Source organism: Bactrocera oleae, chromosome 6, assembly GCF_042242935.1.
Source record: "Bactrocera oleae isolate idBacOlea1 chromosome 6, idBacOlea1, whole genome shotgun sequence".
In the NCBI taxonomy this organism is placed as follows: Eukaryota; Metazoa; Arthropoda; class Insecta; order Diptera; family Tephritidae; genus Bactrocera; species Bactrocera oleae.
The window spans coordinates 6,065,286-6,086,754 of NC_091540.1; the positions used below are offsets into that span (position 1 = coordinate 6,065,286).

Below are 21,469 nucleotides of genomic sequence, written 5' to 3' on the forward strand. Positions count from 1 at the left end.
CTAGAAAAACTATTCACAACGAAGAGTTTAATGGACCCGTACTGAGTTTACATACCTGTTCCCTAGCTTCTGAGAAATGTACGCTGTGTTATAAGCCGTATACCATTGATTAATATGTACTCTCATAGCTGTGATACTTACATCGGCCTACATGTGTATTTTCGAACCTTATTATATTATATTCGATGATTTTGCATATCGCTTTTTCTTTCGTTCTTAACTATGAAGTCACTATTGCTATTGCGAACATACTAGAAGTCGATAACTACTTGCTAATCATATTAAATGGTGTTGCCGAATACTTCAAGTGTTTATCGAATATTTTCTGGGTTTCACAAGGAGTTAGAGAGAAAGACTCTAATGAAGAAGAATGATTTTGCGATTTTCTCTTCATACTATTATTTAGTTCCAACATCAATAAATAACCTAAATTTGACTAAATTATGCTTGTATTTTTAAGTGGCTTATTGACATAGCACAATTTGTCCAAAATATTTTAAGTTCTCCTTATCATATATGTGGTGTCAACTTGTCGTGATAACTATTCAGCAAACAGTCTTTGTTTGCCGCATAATCCTGCTAGTTGTTCCTAACCTACAATAGCTTCATATACTAAAAATAGCGTGAACTGAGCGCTAGGCATGACAAGAGTACAAATTACATAATCACCTGTACAGGGTATACATACATACATATTTATATTATATATACCCGAAGCATATCTGATTTGATATTGTGCAACATATTTGTAAAGTGATTAGAAGTATACGTTTGTCATATGCGCTGTCACACATACACACACAAACGCTCATAACTCGGTGACATTATATTACAATATTATTAGCTAGTGAATAACCCATTGAGTACTCGTGACATAAGCAAACACCCACACGCACACACACATGTATATTTTTTTCATGCACCGCTTGCATTCGCGTTCCTAATCACTAAGCACCTATTTGTATGCTTGCTGTCAGTTCGTTGACTAAAAGCGATGAGTATTTGCAACATTGTTGCTTATTTGTTTTTGCAACAAACTCACACACACACACCGCAATGAGACGTCCGTGTAAATGACAACGAATTTAGGTCATTATGGACACAGTCAAACAATGAAAATTGCTTGCAAATGCGTTACACACACCCCCACACATATACACAGCTGTCATAGATGTATGTGTATGTATTGTTATTGCTATCCAGTTGACAGTTCGCGAATACAGGGCAAGGCACAAATGCGCGTATAAGCCTTGGGGGCAAATTGGCAACGTCAACGATAATGCCAAGCTTTCACACACACACACACCCATCTAAACAAGCGGATCTAATAACATGTGTGTGTGTGTATTAACTCATTCGAGTGCTTATTCATATTTGCTCGCATGTAACGCATTTGATTATGTTGGCCTCGAGGGCTGATGATATTGTTAAGATGGCTATAGATATTGTAGTTGTTGTTTGTTGTTGCTTTTGCATTATATGCACTCTATTGTTAAATGATGTAAAGCTGCCAACACCAACGCCGACTGCTTGGCAATTGCAGCGCAGCGGCATCAATGCAACAATGCATTATTTTCCCGCTCTACTTGTCTGGCACACTGCTGCCCTCATTACTCTTGGTCTGCCACAATTGTCTACATATTTTGATGGTATTCATATTCATGCGCATTAAGGCAGCAGACGTGAGGAATTTAATATATATATTTACTCGGGTTGCCAAGCTAAGCGTTTGAATTTTCAGGATCTCGATAATTCGGGATTATTTTTTTCATTTTAGTATTTGATTTGTATGCTACTCTGCAAAGTTTTCGGGATCCCGTTATTATAAGATTGCTGTTTAATGATTTGCATTCGGCAGTTTATTTGTTTAATTTTTATGTAACAATACATAAAATGGGAAAAAATTCTCGAAAATAGGAATTAAACTAAAAATAAATCCCGAAAACTTAAGTTGATTCGTTGGGATCCCGAAATTTCGGATCAGCTGTTTAATTTCTCGATTTCTTTATTTTATTCTTTGGTTTTGTATGTTACTCAACTGAGTTTTCCCGAAATTTCGGGATTAATGCCTAACTTTTGCATTCTTAATTTTAATCGTCCGCTTTTTATATAACAGTAAAAGTGGTATTAAGAATGTACAGTAAAAATTAACCCCGATATTTTCGGTGATTTGCACAAATCTCTCGATCTTTTGAAACTGGCGCCTAATTTTTGAGCAATTAACAAATTTTCGTCGTTGAATTTGTATATGACTCTGCTGAGTTTTCGAGATATCTAAATTTTGAAATAATATAAAAATGAAATGAGAAGTAAATAAAATAAATTTTAAGAGGTTTTTAATGATCGCGTAATTTCCTGTTTAGTGCTAAATTTTTGCTATAATTTTACTTAATTTTTTGGATTTGTAAGTTTTTTATTTTTTTTAAATTTAATGTATTTTTTATTTGAATCATTGAAATTTTCAGTAAGAATAAAAGAAAAACAATCCCGAAAATATTCGGGATTTCGGTATTACCCTATTTAGCACACCCATTTTCGGTATTCACAAAGTTAACCCTACTTGACTGCTGTGATGTGTACCATTAATAGCACTTGTTAGTTTGTTGCACCATTCATGCGGCAAGAGCGATTGTCCTGCCACTTCTCCCCGCTCAGCTTATATCGATAACCATGACATATAATAATAATAATAAAATAAGACTGTATATCAACCACATATATCGTATTTGTCATTAATAATGCAAACTTATTTTCTTCTCTTTTTTATTACTGCTACGCTGTGGACATCACGTGTCTTTATCATTGGACTCGCTGCCTACTGTGCTGTTGGCTACGCCACAACTCTAAATCTAAACGGCTAAATCGTTTTGCCACATCTCGTATATGCGTTCGCTATCGCCCACTTTCCATAATGCCGCGCTGATCGCTTTCTGACAGATTCCGACACTGGCGGTTGGGGACCGTGGAGCGAATGGACACCATGCTCGACGAATTGTCTGGGTGGCACGCGTAATCGTTATCGATTTTGTGACTCACCTCCACCGCGTTATGGCGCTAAATTCTGTGAAGTAAGTACAATTCAAAGTGTAACTAAATAGCTGCGGCGCGTCAAATCGCAAATGCACATGCCAGCAGAAAAATAGTTCACCGTAGTTAGTAAGCAAGTCGACCGACCCACGAAACAACCAACCAAACAGTCAGCCAACTAAGTGATCAACCGTCCAAGTGATAAAGCCACCCCTTAAATGACCATACTTAGCGCTGCATGCCACCAAGTGTGCCTGCTTTAGTGTTAGCCAGGCGCCAGTGCCGGATCAGCGCATCGTTAAACCACTTTGCCGCTTGGCCAACCATTGGCAAATGGCATTCTGTGGTGCATAATTTAAAACTTTTCCCGCGCGCGTTTAGTTAAGTGATTTTATTTTGCTGCTCGCTGTGCACACACTTTCTCGCTGTTGATATTTGTTTTGTATTTTGTTTTATTTTGTTGTTGCTTTTCAGCATCTTTTGTTGCGCTAAACGCATCACATTACCGGCTTGTTGTGCGCGCCCATTTGTTGTGGGTAAACTTTTAAAGCGCGAAGGTCTGCACTTCTGGCAGCTGGGTTGTAGCAGTTTACAGCGCAGGTTTTGTCCCCTGTCCATTCGGCTCGTAAATCGTAAATTTATAGTTGCAATTTAAGTTATATATTTAAAGTCTAATGGCTACAATCAGTGGTGCTATATATAATCCAATAATTGAACAGTTGCGTTGCTATATTGTTCGTAATGAATGGTGGTGTTATTTGTGGGCGCTTAAATTTGGTTGTTGCTAGTTGATAAGCTGATAACAGGAAAAGCCAAATTTCGAATATATAATATTATATATCAAATGTTTAAATGAAGTTTAATAGTGGAAGATTTTTCGAAGTCTCAGTTTTATTTTAAAATATTTTCAAAGTGTAAAGGTGATAAAAGCTCTCCAATTAATGCCTACATTGTAAACAATAATTTTTGTGTAATTTTTTTCTTAAGTATAATTTAACGTTAATCCTTACTTTTTAAGAACGACACACTATAGCTTCAGTTTTAAAGCTTTATAGTAGATAATTATATGCAAAAATTTATATTAATAATTTTTATTAATACAGTCTTCATATTTTTGAAAATTAATAAATACAAAAATGATATGATATTTTCTCTATCAATCAATTTAAATATTTTCACGAAAAATTAATTATCAAAAAATAAAAATTATGTTTACAAATAGAGAAAGTTATACAACACTTTTGCTTTCGATCAAGCAATATTACATTTTGAATGCGAAATATGTATTAACAATTTCAAAAATCCTAAATGTAGGCAACATACTATTTCTACTTTCATTTACTTTTATACACGGCACAATATACAAGCGGTGCCAACAGGAGACAAGAAACTGTAAAATGCTCTGTAATTTAATTTGCTGCCTTTACCTATTTAATGTGGCTTGTCTCGTCTGCTCCTAAGTATTAGTATACGTAGTGATCTAATTTGTAGCCTACATTTAGGCTGATATTTCATTACCTAACATTATAAGAAATCCAAAAATTATTAGAATATTTTCTAATAGCCGTCACTTAACAGGAAGTTATATAAACATTTCGGCGTCTAGCATTATTGATAATTGGAATAAATGTATACCCCTTATATTGGTATATTTCATCTACTTCATTATTGATTTTACCCCAGATCTAGATATTAAAAAGTTATAGAAAGAATATACAATTTCAATAAAAAGATTGCCCTCCTTATCATCTATTGTTTTGGAAACGTTCGTCTATGACGTCTTATAGCTCGCAAAGTGGTTGGTCATCCCAAGCATGCTTGAAGCCTTTTTTGTAACTCTTTCGAAAAAACTTTACGCGGTTGTCTTTGGCGATTTTTAAATTAAGACATTGTGTAGGAAAGAGCAGGCTAACCCAGAGAGGTCTTCGATTTTACTTTGTTTGTATTATACTTCTCATTGAAGCTCTTTATCTTGCGACTCACTTCTTCACTATCCACAAAGCCTGCTGAAAATATTTACTTTTTATATCTGCTAGCCAATTCGATTACCTTTCGGCTCACCCTCGTAACTCTGCCGCACAATCAAATAACCATTGCATCGCACAATATATTTATGATTTTAATTTAAGTTACTGAAGCAAATGAACTAATTACACACTCTCTACTTAATTGCCAACGACAAACTGCGTTGAGCCAAGAAAAATTAAAATTTCGCAAAGAAGAAAACTTTACAAAAACTTATGATGCCATAGTTAATTACACGCAAAAACTCGGTTTGCGAGCTTCCGCTTGATAGCATTAAGTGGAGGTCACTGCACCGGCAACAAAAACAAAACAACAAGCCTTGCCACACGCTCAAGGAGCGCCTATATTCGCTAGAGCTGAGGACATGCACAACAAAACACTTGACAAAAAACAAGAGAGCGTACATAAAGCGGTATCTACTGGGGTTTGGGCGGCACTGGGTGGTGCTTTGGTCGCTATCATACTATTGAGGAAGTAAGTAATCATAAAGATTATAAACTCTGTTGAAAGTGATTACAGCAGTCATAGAATTGTAGCACAAAGCAAAAGCGAGGCTACGTGCAAAAAAACAAAAAAAAAAAAAACAAAAAAACACAACAACAACAATAACAAAAAGTGCGCAAGAACCCACAACAAGTAGAAGATAAAGACAAAATGAAAGATATCTAAAACTGTGTAATAATTCTGAAAGTAGTACGCAAACAGGCATAATGCATCTTTTATGTGTGTATGTGTGCGTGTGTGTTGAGCAGAATGTGTGTGGAGTGTAGCACAAAAAAACGCGTGCAAATATTTAGTAGGTAAAAGTGGCAACAACAGCAATAACTCATTGTTGGCGAAATGAGTTTTTTGCGTGATAAACAAAAGCCTACAATAAAAACAATGCAAATGATAAGACTGACAAGCTTAATATATTGTACTTTACCCCCACTTGCCGTTATTGTTGTTGCACAACACGTCTATATTACATATTTGCTTTTGTACCACTATACATAATACTACTTCATGTACAATAGTTATGCTGCGCCGACGTCAGCTAGCGGTTTACTTTTATACTTGCAACGCGCAACGCGTTTTTGTCCTTCTTTTTTCTACATTTCCGCCCGCGCAGAGTTGTATTTGTCTATATGCGGAAATTATAATTTCGCGCCTCGCCAACGCGCTGCTGTGCGCGCTCCAAGGCGCCATATCAAAGCTGTCAGTTGTTGAGCGCCGCCGAGGGCGAGGGAGTTGAGCGGTCGCGTGCAAAGCGGTGGGCGCTTGTTTGTATGTATGCGTGTGTGTGGCGCCTGAGCGTGAAAGGCCTGTCATAAGGCGATTTTTGTCGACCAGCCAGAGCAATGATAGTGATGCGCGCTCTACAGTAGATTTCACTGCTTTTTGTTCTAGTGGCTGTTGTTGTTGCCGCGCTGCCTTTTGTTTACAGCACATAGTGCGGGCTTGCGGTTAACATTGTTGTGCGCTACGCTTATTGTTTCGTATATATGTACTGCATGCATATGTGTTTGCTTACTGATATGTATGTGTGTATGTTTTTGTATATGTGTGCATGCATTCGGATAGTTTATGTGCCTTTAGGGAAGGTGTCAGCGTTCCAACACTTGAACTAGATTGTGTTGGGAATTTACGGCGCATCGTTTTTTGTATGGCAACCAGCAACAAACAACAACACTAGTAGTTGATGACAACATTTATACATACATAATACTCATAAACGTTTACACCTACACGCCTGTTTTATTGTTCTGCCATAAAGTAGTGTTTTTAGGCGCACAGGCAACTACAACCATACACATATACATATACATATGTAGTGGCACAAAATCAACAACAGCTACACCAACAATGATAATATTGAAGACAACATCTTTGTTAGACTTGAGGGCAATGTCTGTGCAATGCCGCTCAAAGCGGTCTTTTCTCCGCGCTTGGCGTTCATAAACGGGTGTCGCTGAACACTTCGCATACTTTATACATACATACATACATACGTACATATGTATATACATATGTTAGGCTTTTCAGTAGCTGTGTGTCAGCATTGTTCGCGCTGGAAAAGTTATTTAAAATTATTACTAGAAAAGCTGTGCCAAAGTTCTACAGTTTTTAGTGCAAAGCCATGTTCGCGCATATCAGTGCAGTGTTGCAGCGCCGAGAGCTAGTAGTTCAAACTTTTAAGTGGCTATGCCATAAATGGTCGCACGGTTGGACGGACGGATGAAAGGTGTTACAGTGTTTTTGCCACTGTTGCTGGAAGAGTTTCATAGTGACTGCACAAAAATTTTCGAAAAAAAGGGTTTAGGTTTACATAGGTTAGCATCTAGTTACTTTATGGTTATTACAGATCATTTATTCATCCTTATTCATCAGTGCACTTTAAAAGTTGTCCAGCGAAAGAGTATTTGACGCGCAAAAACAGAAAGGATGCTTGAAATAATGGTCCTATCTAGTCGTTATTAGCTTTCTCTCATTTTTTGTTGCTTCTGGGCACCTAATAGTTTGAAGCCTCAACAAAGTATATTAGTATAGATTTAGCAGAAAATACTATCAGAGACATCTTCTTTTTTATAAGTTGTTTTAGACTATTTTTAAATATTATATGCATAAACTCTCTAGTTTTTCTGACTCTGAAATAACTTACTTCCCAATCTAAATCTAGTCCGGTGCTATGTCGCTTTGTTTTTTTCAGGAATGTCAGGTTAAAAAGTCTCCTTTGATAAGCTTCTTTGTCAAGGCGCTGATTTATCCAGAAATAATATATAATTTTCTCTCTTTTTCTTTTCCTCATTAATCTTGCTTGAAAACCGTTTCAGATTTAAGATCCGCTTTTACTACGATCTATTGTACTAAGATCCATAAAGTGTGCAAAAGTTCGGGTCTATAACTTATTTTACCATTTTCTTTTCATCTGCTTTCCCAAAATCGACTACTGTGCAAATAATAGTACACCAACGCGTATCATGTTTGTTGAGCCACTTGCTCTTTGCCGGCGCTTTTAGGTGGTCGCTGAAATACGTACTTGACATGTCGTAAAATTATTTTGAGCTTGTTTTTAGGCGCATTTAATTGAGTTGTGAGAGCATGTGAGCGCGGCGTTTAAGAATATGTAAAGTGTACGCACCAAACACTTAGTTGTACACACTTAACCAGCTGTCTACATAAGTTTGGGTCTATTTTTTTTTCTCGTTTCGCTTGCGGTTGTTTGTATGTGTAGGCATTTAGTTTGAATAACGGCATGTTGGCAACACACTGTTGCCATATGTGGGCACATACAGACATGCAAATATTGTACGAACGTGTCGGAGCATGTCAACTTGTTGCTTAGTTGCCAAGTAACGATGTCAGTCTCCATCGCTTTTGTTTGTTCGATAAATCAAAACAAATTCTTTAGTGGAAATATTTTCATAGAAAACGTTGACATTTTCGGTGACGGTGACGGCGATAATTTTCTCTAAGAATAGCCATAATTTATAATATTTGAGTACAAAATACGCTGCATTTTTTCCAAATTTTTTTAACAACCCACTTCAACAAGTGACGTCCACACGAAAAACTTCCGAACAACTTCCGTTTCAAAAATGCCACCTAAGAAAGGTAAAGGTAAGGGCAAGAAAGGAAAGAAAGAGGAGAAGAAGGATCCAAATAAGTTGAACAATGTGGATCGCGCATTCTGTGAACTCACCATAACCGATCTCAATCAGAAGCTTGCACGTCTACGCACACACCTCGCTTCATTGGATGACAATAATGTTAACCTCAAGGAGAAATTGCATCAAATTGAGGAGGATCACACTGATGTGGCGGCGCATTTGGAGCGTACGCTCGGCGAACGCAACGAAACGATACACGAGCTGGAAGAGCGTCTTACTGAGATCATCAAGATACGCGAGGCAGAGAATGTGCAATCGGCAGAGAAAATAAGAGAACTGGAGACCAAATACAAGTCTATGCATGATCAATTGACCTCCGAAATTAAGCTGCTGAACGGAAAATTGAACTCGCTCGACGAATTTCGCGTGCAACGTGATCTATTGCTCTCCAAATTCGACGATCAAGAGACGGAATTGAAAGAGAAGGAGCGCGCACATACCGAAATGATTTATGCAATGGAACAGAAAGCGGTCGTGGAGAAGGATGCGCTAAAGAAAGAGGTGGAAACTAAGCTATTACAGGTATCAGAGGATTTTACGCGCTCCAGCGAGATACGTAACGCTGGCTATACGCGTCGTTTAATACGTGAGAATATCGCCTTGCAAAAGGAAATCGACATATTGGTGCTGTCGCAGATTAAAATGCAACAACAATTTAATGATCAAGTTGTGCGGCATAAAGAAATGGCCGAGCAATATGCGTCAATGGATCAGCTGAAAAAACAGCTGATACGCAACTCACAGAATAAGATCAAGATAATCGAGAAGCTTACCGATAACTATGAAAAGCTCAAATCCAAATATGTAGAGGTTGCTAAGTATCGCAAGTTGTATGAAACTGCGGTGAAGCGCGATATCTGCGAACGTTTCAACTTCAAGGATATGTCGAAGAAGATGCGCCATTTGGAACAACGCATCGAAGAGCTGAAAATGGAGAAGTCACGTTTTATAGCGATGCATCAACAGCATGAAACAGAGATACAACGTCTGCGTGACATCATCATACAGATTAAGAGCACCGTACGTTCGGCCATCGATGCTATAGATAAACCGTGCGACAAACAGGCACTCAGAGAGAGTATGTCGCAGGATGCCTTACGTCAACTGCGTCGTCACGATCTACTCACTGAGTTAATGGATATTGTAAGCAGTCACTCCGATAAGTTGCCACCGACACCCTCAGCTCTATCGATTTCACGTTCCACATCCTCGGTTTATCGTCCCGGCAAAATGGGTTTCATGCCGCGTAGCGCATCTTCGCTAATGGAAATTTTCAAGCGTACCGCACATAAAGCCGCCTCCGCTGATGTTGTCGCCACCGAATATCAAATACAACAGGTTGAGAGTAAAATCATACCGAAAGCACGTGAACTGGGCGGTGAAAATTTATTCGATGTGGAAATGGGTTCCACTTTATATGTTTCATCCTCGCACGAAGCCATCGAGACTGTCGTGCCGGTCGAGGATGAGCAAGTGGAGGGTGAGGATGAGGGCGAATCGAGTAGCGCCGATTATGGCTCATCGGCAGCACGCGCAAAACAATCGGTCGTTACAACGCCGGCAGCTGAAGTTGAAGCGCCAACGACTGGGCGACTATCAATGCGGGTATCGCAACGTTCCGAAGCGGCTGAAACTGCGTCGCAGCGTGGTAGCGAATCCGGCTCTCGTGTCATTTACGATGTGGAGTACGATGAAGGGGATGAGGAGTTTTCGATTAACTTATTCTACTGAATATATGCAAAAATATTTTTTATATGTAAATATTTTGATGTAAAAAAAATTATTTATTTTATTTTCTAATAAATTTGTAATAAACACAAAAGCTGAAGAAACGCAATATTTTTAATTTCTATATTAAAAGCAGTAATTATAAAATATCTGTAGCTAGGTTTGCTTTTTTCTCTCGTAACAAAAGTTTATTGCATGAGATTTTGTTACATTTGTAATTTTATATTTAAATTTATTTTATTTGAATTTTTTGCTTTGCTTCAGGGTCCCTCAGTGGAGACGGAAAAATGTGGCAACGCCATCGCCGATACTTGGGACTGTATTTATGAGAGCAGCGGTGCCACCTTTACCGCTGCTAATCGTACCGAGGTCAGTCAGGAGATTGGACCGGGCTGTCGCTGTGGCTGCATTGTACATTTGGGTTCGTCCAAATCGAAGCGCATTTTAGCAGGCGCCACACAAAGTTGTCCCGGACGCTCTTTTTGGCTTATACAGGTGAGTGCAATTGAATGAATATTATAAATAGAGAAATTTAAGAAAATGGTTTTTTAGTAAATAATTATTTTTTGCGATTTCTACCCACACTTTTGAGAAAGAATGTCATGATATTAAGAAAAAAAATACTTACACCTCACTATTATTTAAAAAAATTCACTTTTACCTCCAGTAAACGAAAGTGTTGCTTCAATCCAAACGTCTGTGCGCAAACTAAAACCTTAATATCCGTAGTTCCTCTAATATCTTCCCACATTTTGTCTTTAGATCTGTGAGATAGAACTTTTAGCTTAGCTCTTTGAGCAGAAAAGTCAAAAATACAGTTTTTTTCCGAAAACATTTGATTTCATGCGTCCACAAAATTGTAATCTAGATAGATATGCCGACAAGAGCGTCTTCCAACTTTTCGATACCATGTTTGTAGTATTTGTCTTTTGTTCGATTTTCTGTTTGCTTATAATAGGCCTTAGTTTCGGCGAATACCAAGTTCGATATCTTAAAATCGGCTGTTGTGGGGAAATTGAGGGAGCTTGAATGTCTTCTTTGTCGCTTAATTTCTCTACAGCGAGCTTTCTACATTTTACTTTTTGCTGGCTGACTTAGACTGGAACTGAAGTATATACTCCTGAGAACGTGCAGGGTACACGCTAGCTTGAAATAGTAAATTCTTGATCTACTACCCCCTGGTCTCCTTTTATAGAAGTAAATTCATATAAGCAAGGTTACCTTTTAGTGAAACGCGATTTCCGTCATTTAAATAACAACTTAACCAACTTAGCTAGCAATAATTGGTTTACCGCTAACGAGCCATGAGATTATCCCGAGTTCATAATTTTATATGACATATAATCCTTAGCGCATATTTTTTAACCAACACGCACACTAACATAGTATCTGCATGGCAACCATAAACACTAATTTTCACACATACAAATTCATATGCAGATAGCTCTATATAAAGCTACATGTGCTAATGCACTTAGGGCATTTATCAGTTCTTAAATTGTCCATTTCATATGATTATCTATGCACTACATTCTACTTTAGTATGCTCCCCTCCAACCGTTAGCATACAGCAGCTTCAATTTACTTAATTAAAAAACATAATCGCGCCACTTTGCCATCATTTCATTTGCCGCCACTTAAGTTAGGAATGTATGTATATAAGTGTGTGTGTATGTGTTGCAGTTATGTTCGAGTATATCTCCCAGTGGCAATAAATGAATATTTTCCTTTGCACTGCCGCAATCCCACGCTGTTAAATAAGCGCTCGTTTGTGTGTGCTCTTTATGCACTCGCATATTTGTTTCATAAGCGTATATGGATTATGACGCTGAAAAAGGCAAAAAATAAAAATAAAAGTGGAAAAATAAACGAGCTGTCATCTGAATGCTACTTGAATGTCTCAATTCGCCATTTAATCCATTGACTTTCACATATCGACGTGCAGATATCGTAAACTTCAATTACCAAATGTCAATGGTGTTCGCACTTGGGAGCCCAGTAAGAAATCGATTGCTATAGAGTGAACATTTTTTTTATAAATTAAATTAAATAAATAAAAAAGAAAACACGCTTGCAGCAAACTGTTGCTCAAGTTAATAGTTACATATTATTTATATATAAAATAAGAGTTGCCACCTTTTGTATAGTATTTAAATTAATTTTCGTTTTCGATCTCAAGCTGCAAATATGTTTACAAATCTCAGGTTCGGTTTAGGTGAGATTTACCGCATTTCTAAAAACAAGGTTGCCATCTAAATTATAATACAACTTTTGGTTCTAAAAAATGGTGGCATAAAGCTGACTTTTTTAAATTATTTATATTTTTTGATTGTTTTCCATTTTATTGCCGTTTATTTTGAACCACCGTTGCCACCTAAAATTATAATAAACGTTTTGGTGCAAAGAACTTCTTACAAAATAGATACGTTAGTATTATTTTTTAATTGCTTTAGGTTTCATATGCCGTACTTTGTAAAAACAGCGTTGCCACCTAAAATTATAAAAAAAAATTTTGAGTGTAAATAAATGCTCTAAAATGGTGGCGCATAGGAGAGAAATTCAAAAAATTGGCATACAGCTTTAAAAATTCGATATTCAGTAAATATAAATTGTATGATAGAGCTGATTGATCTATTTGAGATATCGATTTAAAATTTTAGTATGTTGTTGGGAAAGGCAAAAACTTATTGAAATATGAAAAAATCTAACTATTTTTAATTTCACACTAGGTTTTAATATATTTTTTAAAATAAATTTATTAATAAACTATTAATATTTCCCACATGAACCAGAACATGAATTTATTTTTTTATATTAATAATCACCCCGAACATATTAATTTTAAGAAAATTCAAAACACAAATATATACAACACTCCTGACATTTGACAGATTTCCAACTAGACACATACAAACAAACATCAACACACATACACAGAGTGTAATATTATATAACGCCCATAACAAAGCGCACAGCGCGAGCATTAACTTTAAAGACTAAATAAAGCAGCTACAGTTTTCAGCAACGGCATTCAGCCATCAGGATCGCTCAGATAGCAGTGAAACCAATTTGAAGCTCTGTTGAGTTGTAAAACCGAACAATTTCTCGCCATTTACAAAAACACGCATGAATACATGCGCAAACGCTTACATATGGCAAGAATTATATTAATGCTCCCACACAAACGTGTATATATGTAGCTGTATGTGTGGCTGTCAGTTGATCTTTTTATATACTTCCACGCCATACACGAAGGACACACACACAGTCGCACTGCCACCTTTCACTAGCGCATAGATCGACATTTTTGCGTTTGTGTGTGTGTGTGTGTGTTGGGTGTGCGGGCAAATTGTCGACAATCCAATGTTAATTGTATGGAAAAGCGCTATTTTAACGCATTGCAATTAAGCCGTAACAACAACACCAACAGCAGTAGTAGTAGTAGTGATAGCAGCACGTGCAGCGCTGACAACGTGATAACGCAACGTACGCGGGTGTTACGTCACATACCTGCAAATAAAATACTGCTTGCGCTAGCGAGGAAAAATCGGGAAGGGATAAAATTGTAGTCAACCGAGGCTGGCTAAAACGAAATGAAAAATTCAAAAGGATAAATGTCTAAAGCGAAAAAAAGGAAAAAAATAACAATAAAAAAATAGAAAAAACCAACAAAAACAGAAAAAAAATTGCCAGTAAACTGTTAAGTAAACGCATGCCGAGTGGTGGCTTCAAAAGTGGCACACGAACTCGTTCAAAAACCAATATTCAGATGCATTCGAGGAGCAAAAATGCTAGTTCATCCACTCTGCTGTTGCTGCTGATGTTGGGGTGCATAGTAAAAATTAAAAAAAAAAAATCACAAAAAAAAAAACAATCGCAATTCTATTGCTCAGTGAATAGGTAGAAACCTAAAATGTGGGGTGACGCATTCAGCTCCATCCAGAGACTCTTGCTATCTTAGTGTAGAGCATAGAATTTGTTAAGGTAAATTTGAAGGGTCTTGAGTGAATGAGCATTGGCAAATAGCTTTTACATATACATACGCGTACAAATGTAGAAAGGAGAATATTTAGATGTGTGTGTGTGCTTGGTAGTACCCAGTAGGAAATTTCAATGATAAGTCCCTTGGTGTAATATTATATTTTATTATACTCTTACAACATGTTACTACAGAGTTTTATTCACCTATCGCTTGTTTGGATCAAATAAAACTAATCGAGATAGATATGCAGTTATATATATATAAATGATCAGAGTGACTTGACGAGGTGACTGGCTGTCCGTCCGTCTGTCTGTGCAAGCTGTAACTTGAGTAAAAATTGAATTATCCTCATGAACCTTTATACACGCCATTATCTATAAAATGCCTTTACTAAGAATACTTTTAGATATAAAAACTGTAATTTGGTATAGGGGATTTGATTTGGTATAGGATATTGTAGTAGCAAGGGACACATTTGGGCTCAAAATTTTGAAAAAATGGACGTGGCTCCGCCGTCTAATAGGTTTAGTATACATATCTTCCAAACACCCAAGGCTGCAATGACCAAACTCTCTTAGGGCCCTCTACCGACAGTATAAAAATGGATGAAATCAATCCCTCCATATAACGGCTTTGTTCAAAACTATTAAAAGCCCGATAAATCAATAGTTTAATGCACTGGAGATATTAAATTTTACACTCAGGATGATACAAGAGGGCTTATTAGGAGCCGGAATCAAAATTTGAATATGGGCGTGACAACCTCGACTTTGGTTACTAAAATCATATGGGTTCAAAACTCAAACCACTATGACTTAAGCTTATATACGACCATATATATACTGCTTATCTGGTGGAGGGATAGATATCTGAGAAGGAAAGTCTTTTTGTATGGCTATATAGATATTGGAATTATCGTATATTTTTGGTAAAAAAAAATTAGCCATAAGCACTGAGGAACACATTTTTGGTAACAGACTACTTGAAAAGTATAGTTTGAATACGATAATTTTTAAGATATATACCGTTATGGCACTATTTATGCAAAGTTTTATTTCGATATCTTTTTTCGTGCTTGATTTATATACATATTTTTAAATATACTGTGATAGCTGGAAAATTCTCAAATAAAAGGATATAGTTTAAGTAGTACATTTTTGAACAAGAAAAAAACTGTTTCGATAAATTAGCGATAAAAGCGTCTTATTTATTTTTTTTTCATAAGGGAAAAGCTCTTATAGTTTTGATATTGCTTGTGAGGTTCGAACGCTATTAGATTGTTGTAGATACTTCTCCTAGTTTTTGTTATTATAAACTGCTAGAAAGATATATTAATTTCGTAGTATTTAGATTTGGTCCGCTTCCTAATTGTTGTTATTATAACGGCCAGCTATCAAAATCTATTAAGTTTATATGAGTTTCATTCAGAATTTTATTTTACAAAATCCTCACAACTACTACGCCACATTTTTCCTGCAGGGTGTCCTTACCTCCAAATCCTAACCAACCACATACTCGACCATGCCAATGCATACAAATGGGGGTCAATCCGCAATAATGGTAAATTGTGGGTGAAATTTGTCTATACGTGCTAGTGTAACCAAATATACACAGAAACATGAGGCTGAACGCTGGTGAATGGCAATGCAAGGTAAATAGAAACACACGACATTTGTGGGTATGCATGTGTGGGCGCACGTCAAGCGGTCATGCGGCGCTGACGAGCACGCAAGGTGGTGAATTGTGTTTGCGCACCTTAGTTGTGGGTTAAAGTTCACGTTAAAGTTTAAGGGAGCAATGACACAACTGCCAATAATCAAACAAAAGTTGATAAGCATAAATGATGTACATATATATAAATATGTGTGAATATATATAAATATATATGTATGATTGGCTGATAATGTGTATTGTATATGTGTGCGTACAGGAAGTTCCCAGCTGTGCTGACATAACGGCTATCGTCATACGCCCGTGTTCGGTAAAATAGTGCACAGTGAGTCGCAGGAAATGTTATTTTTATATGTGATTTTTATTTGGTCAACCTGCTGTGCTACGCCGCCGTGTAGTATGCTTCACTATATTTTATATGCGCCTTATATATATGTTATCTCCATGCAGGTTTGTGTGTTTGTGCTGTTTGACATCAATGAACTTCACAGCGCGCACTGCCATGACACGACGCTCATTTGTAGACACACTTATGCGCCATATATATGCATATGTGGGTGTGTGTGTGTGTATGTTACCTACCTTGTAAGCGTATGTGTCACTGTGTATGCGTATGTGTGTGTGGCTGTGTGGCCCTGAGTGGATTTGTTGATTGGTACTATACTTGAATGGTAGTCAAACATTGAAGTTGATGTTGAATTGAGTGCTCAAGTGAGCGGAAAAAATGCCACAGATCAAGCAAAACGAAAAGTGCGAGAAACGCAGAAAATTGCAATGAAGGTGAGTGTTTAATACACATTTCGTTTTAGTTTTTACTTTCGTCGCTGAATTCTCGCAGCTCTGCTGTCTCGTTCACTAACTTCACACACAAAATGAAGTGTTTGCAGTGCTTCCTCATGATAATGGTGATAATGGTGCTGATGAAAATGATTATGTTGGTGCTGATAATCATGATGTTGGTGTTGCTATTGATAATCATGTTGTTGTTGCTATACTTGCTGCTGCTGCTGTGCTTCTTCGATGACGTTGTCTACATTGTTGACAACGCAACGGTATTAGTGCGCGCCAAACAGCAAGTGCACGCCTCATTGTCGTCATGCTTGCCACTCAAAAGTGTGTCTTGTGCGAAATTGCTGCGCATTTTTTTATGTGACGCATCATTCCGAGACGCTTTAGTTTGCCACACTTTACGACAAAATACCAAATTCACTTGCACGAATTGCTCTCTTATGACTGCTGGCGTGTGCGTACTTCCCTTTTCCCCGCTCATATAACAATTTTCGGGTTGAAAATAACAAGTGCGCAAATAAAACGCATTTGTAGTGTGTTAGTTTGTGTGTGTGTATGCACATTAAAATAAATTGCCACACATTTTTTGTTTCCTTCTTCCATTACTATCTGTTTACTTTTGTTATTGAAAAGAATTCCAGCGCACTTGATAGTGTCAATGTATGAGTTGCATTCCAAAGAATATCATTACAGCTATTAAATTCTTATGTTTCTCATTATGGAGCTTTGCTATTAACATCATTTTTGATGAGAAGACCGAAAAAGAACGAGAGTTATGGGTTCTTTAATACCCAATTAACCTAACTATTATTGCGACAAAAAAAATTTGAGAACGCTAGCTCGCTCTGTCGATGGAAATGTATGCAGCACACTGTGCAAAAGCATAAATTCGAGTTCGCAACAACAGCGCTGTATTAAACTTAGTGACAGAGCTTATAAGCATCTAAAAATTTGCACAAGCTCTTCTCTCCCCAAACTGCTGTTCATTTGTCAATATCGGACCACTATAGGATAAGGATATAGCTGCCTTACAAACTAAACGAATAAACTCAAGTCCTTGTTTGGAAAACTTTTTTATTTAACAATATATCTTCAGAAGAATTTGGCACAAATTAATGTCCACGTCAGTGCTATCAACCCCGAACATAATATTCGAATCGAAGCACTTTAGCACACAGCTGTCATACCAACTAAACTATCGAAAACAGGTCTTTGTGAGAAAAACTTTTTTATTTAATAAGATAAGTTCATGAAATTTGGCACAAATTATTTTCGAAGTCAACGCTACAATCACCAAATATATTGTTCAGATCGAATCACTTTAACATATAGCTGTCATACAAACTGACCTATCAAAATCGCGTTCTTGCTTGAAACTATTATTTGTGAAGAGTATTATAGCTTCGTTGCAACCGCAGTTAACTTTTTTCTTGCTTGTAAATGCCACATTTCAATTTCTATGGAACGCACCATCGTTTGCTCACTTCGTTAGCTACCGACTGTGCATGTTTGTTATGCTGGATTTGTAGCCTTTAGCATAGCACTGCGGGTCGTTCGAGTTTTCTTCTATATGCACACACACATATATACACATACAAATGTGTAACTATCATCTTTCTTACTTTATTTTGGCACCAACGCTGATCTGTTTGTGTAAGCTTGTTTATTTCGCCCGTTTGTCCTTCTTTCGCAATTTTATTGTTATGACGCCAACTGCTTTAGCGCCAATAGCAATGACTTTGTTTCTAACACGTAGCGATTGTTAAATGCACATACCCGCTGATACGAATACAACAAACATATGTACATACACTTACGCAGTAGTTTATATACATACATATACCAACATAGAAATATCCAGCACATATTACAATATTATTATTGTCGCCCAACCTCAGTTCAGCTCAGCGCTTGCTGCGAAAAAATGAAAACGTATTAAGATAAAAAACTTATATTTTATTGCATGGCACGAGTTGGCTGGACACAATAATCATCGACAGTAACAGCACGCTTTGTGCTTGTTGTTATTATTTTTGTTGTTGCTGCTGTAAGTCATTGTCACGCCGGACAGCATTAATTTAGTTTTATGGCTGTATGAATTTTCAAGCGTCCCGATAGACAGCTGGAGTGTGAGTGCGAATGCGAGAGGTAGAGGTAGAGGGACAATCAAATAATAAATGGATGAACTGACAGACAGTTCGGTGAACAGTTGGTGAGGGTTAGATGGTTTTTGGGCACTTGTAGAGTTTCAACTTGACTTGCATTCAAATTTTTTTGGTGTGATATTGGCTGCAAGGCTTTTCAATTTTTTTGCGCCATAAATTTTTACTTATGGACATTTATTGTAAATTTTTATCAAATATTTGTAAAAAAATTTCGTTTGACTTTATGGATTAGCTTGACTTATAAAGGTCGCCCCGCCTATATCTTCTAACAGCCCAAGAAGTTATAAATATAATATCTTACAAAGGTAGTGATTAACTACTCTACGTTACTCTGTACAATTTGGCTTCTTCCCAAGGCACATTCAGTGTCTGTACTTTACCTATTAATGTTAGAGTTTTGAGACTATCTACTTCGGATAAGTAATGACCTACTAGCTAACATGCATAGGTATACTGACAATTAAACCATGAAAGCCTGCACCATTAGTTGGACGTAAATTCCAATGAAATGAAATATCGCTGTGTAAATTCTAGCACACATATACTTAAAATAGTTCGTGAACATTGTCAAGTTGTGAAGAAATCAATGGTCTGCTGGACGAGCGGATATTAAAAGTGAGAGATATATTTTGCTCGCATTTAAAAATAAGAATCATGGTAAATAAGCAAGAAAGCTAGAAAATAAGTATACGGCAATTTTGTGTCTTAAACTGTTTAGAACACGTCTGACAGATAAAAGCAGTGGCTAGGCTTAGATTTTAATTACTTTGATATATGATATTTCGTAATCGTATCTCTATTATTTTTGGCTAATAGGTAGTGCAGTAATTAACAAGTAAGCCATTGGTTGAATCTCAATAAACAATATTTAAAGTTTTTACTACAAATAAGGTATAGAATATTATTGGAAATAGGCTAGGACAGTAAGTTGCTATGAAACATAAAAAAATAACGCAATGAAACTTGAAAGTTTTTCAATTTTTTCAATGATTTTTGTTTAGAACTCGACTTTGAGTTCTTCCTCATAAAAATTTGAGTTTCATTTTGTATTAATTTATGGTTTCCAAAAGCAAAGCAGTTCTCATATCTGGCTTTTGCGGAGTTTCAGTTTTGTATACCAGCCTTAACCGATGAATGTTCACTTTTAATTATCATTTAATTTCACTTAACTTTTTATATGAAAAGTATGATTTCTGATTGAAAAAAGTTCAAATCTTTTGTCACTTACAACTCTATTAATAAAGAAATGTGTTTAAACTTTTAATTTTACTGCAAAACTAAAGTGGATTTAAATTTAAATACAAATATAAAATTGAAATTTACTACCCTAAAATTTTTTTTTAAAGCCTAAACGGGATATATTAAGTTTGTGAGAAGGAAATGTCATATACCCCATAGTATATATTGTATATATGTATATATGTGTAAATTTCAGTGCGACGAACTGTGTGGATTTAACCGGGTCCGTCTGTATATACGCGAACTAGACCCTCAGTTTTTGAGATATCGATTTGAAATTTTTTACACCTCATTTTCTCCCAAAGTAACTGCTCATTTGTCGGAATTCCGAATATCGGATCATCATAGAAGATAGCTGCGGTACAAACTGATCGATCAAATTAAAGTCCTTGTATGGAAAACTTTTTTATTTCAAAAGATATCGTCACGAAATTTGGCATACATTATTATCCAAAACATGGCTACAGTCTTCGTAGATATTGTTTGGATCAGACTACTATAGCATATAGCTGCCATACAAACTGACCGATCACACTCGAACCCGTGTATGTAAAACTTTTGTATATGAAAAGTTATCGTCACGAAATGTGGCTAAGGCAACACTACAATATTCGAATATATTGTATGGATCGGAACACTATAACATATAGCTACCATACAAACAGTGTGATCTAAATTTTTATGCTATAAAAAATACAGTTGTGAAGGGTATTATAGCTGCGATGCAGCCGAAATCTATTTTTTTTTTTAATTTTTTTTAAACAAAGTACTGTTACTACCTTTAAAACACCCTCAAATATTTGCTGAAACCCTATTCACTTTATTAAATAGCTTTTTATGAGAAAGCTTTCATAGTACTTGTATATACATATGTTTATTCATATATGTAAAAATATATATACAAATATAAATATATATGTATAATATAAATATGTATATATTATATAATATAAATATAATATAAATATATATATTTATTTATTATATATTTTTATTTTATGTACGGCTATTCACATTGGTATATGAAAAAAGTTTTATTATTATACTTGACTGTGTGGACAAATATTAGTTTTGAAACTGACATTTTCAACTCATAATGAATGACTTTTTTCCCCAAATGTAAGCGATCCGTCAGATTACCACAGTCCTTCCAAATAGCTGAACTCAAAATAAAAAAATATCTATATATATAT

The 21,469-nt window shown here is 36.3% G+C and overlaps 2 protein-coding genes across 2 annotated transcripts in view; both read left to right on the forward strand.

The window, feature by feature from the left end:
* gogo (golden goal) overlaps positions 1-21,469 on the forward strand; it is a 43,607-nt gene that overhangs the window by 7,249 nt on the left and 14,889 nt on the right. The window contains exons 3-4 of the mRNA XM_070111374.1: positions 2,938-3,068; positions 10,695-10,925. Coding sequence (XP_069967475.1) covers positions 2,938-3,068; positions 10,695-10,925 — 362 coding nt within the window. The remainder of the gene's footprint in view (positions 1-2,937; positions 3,069-10,694; positions 10,926-21,469) is intronic.
* On the forward strand, positions 8,367-10,530 carry LOC106618041 (cilia- and flagella-associated protein 157). The gene has a single exon (XM_014235569.3). The coding sequence runs from the start codon at positions 8,631-8,633 to the stop codon at positions 10,431-10,433; it is 1,803 nt and encodes a 600-aa protein (XP_014091044.2). The 5' UTR covers positions 8,367-8,630; the 3' UTR covers positions 10,434-10,530.

Coding starts and splice junctions, on each gene's coding strand:
- LOC106618041 (XM_014235569.3), top strand. CDS start 8,631: ATGCCACCTAAGAAAGGTAAAGGTAAGGGCAAGAAAGGAAAGAAAGAG.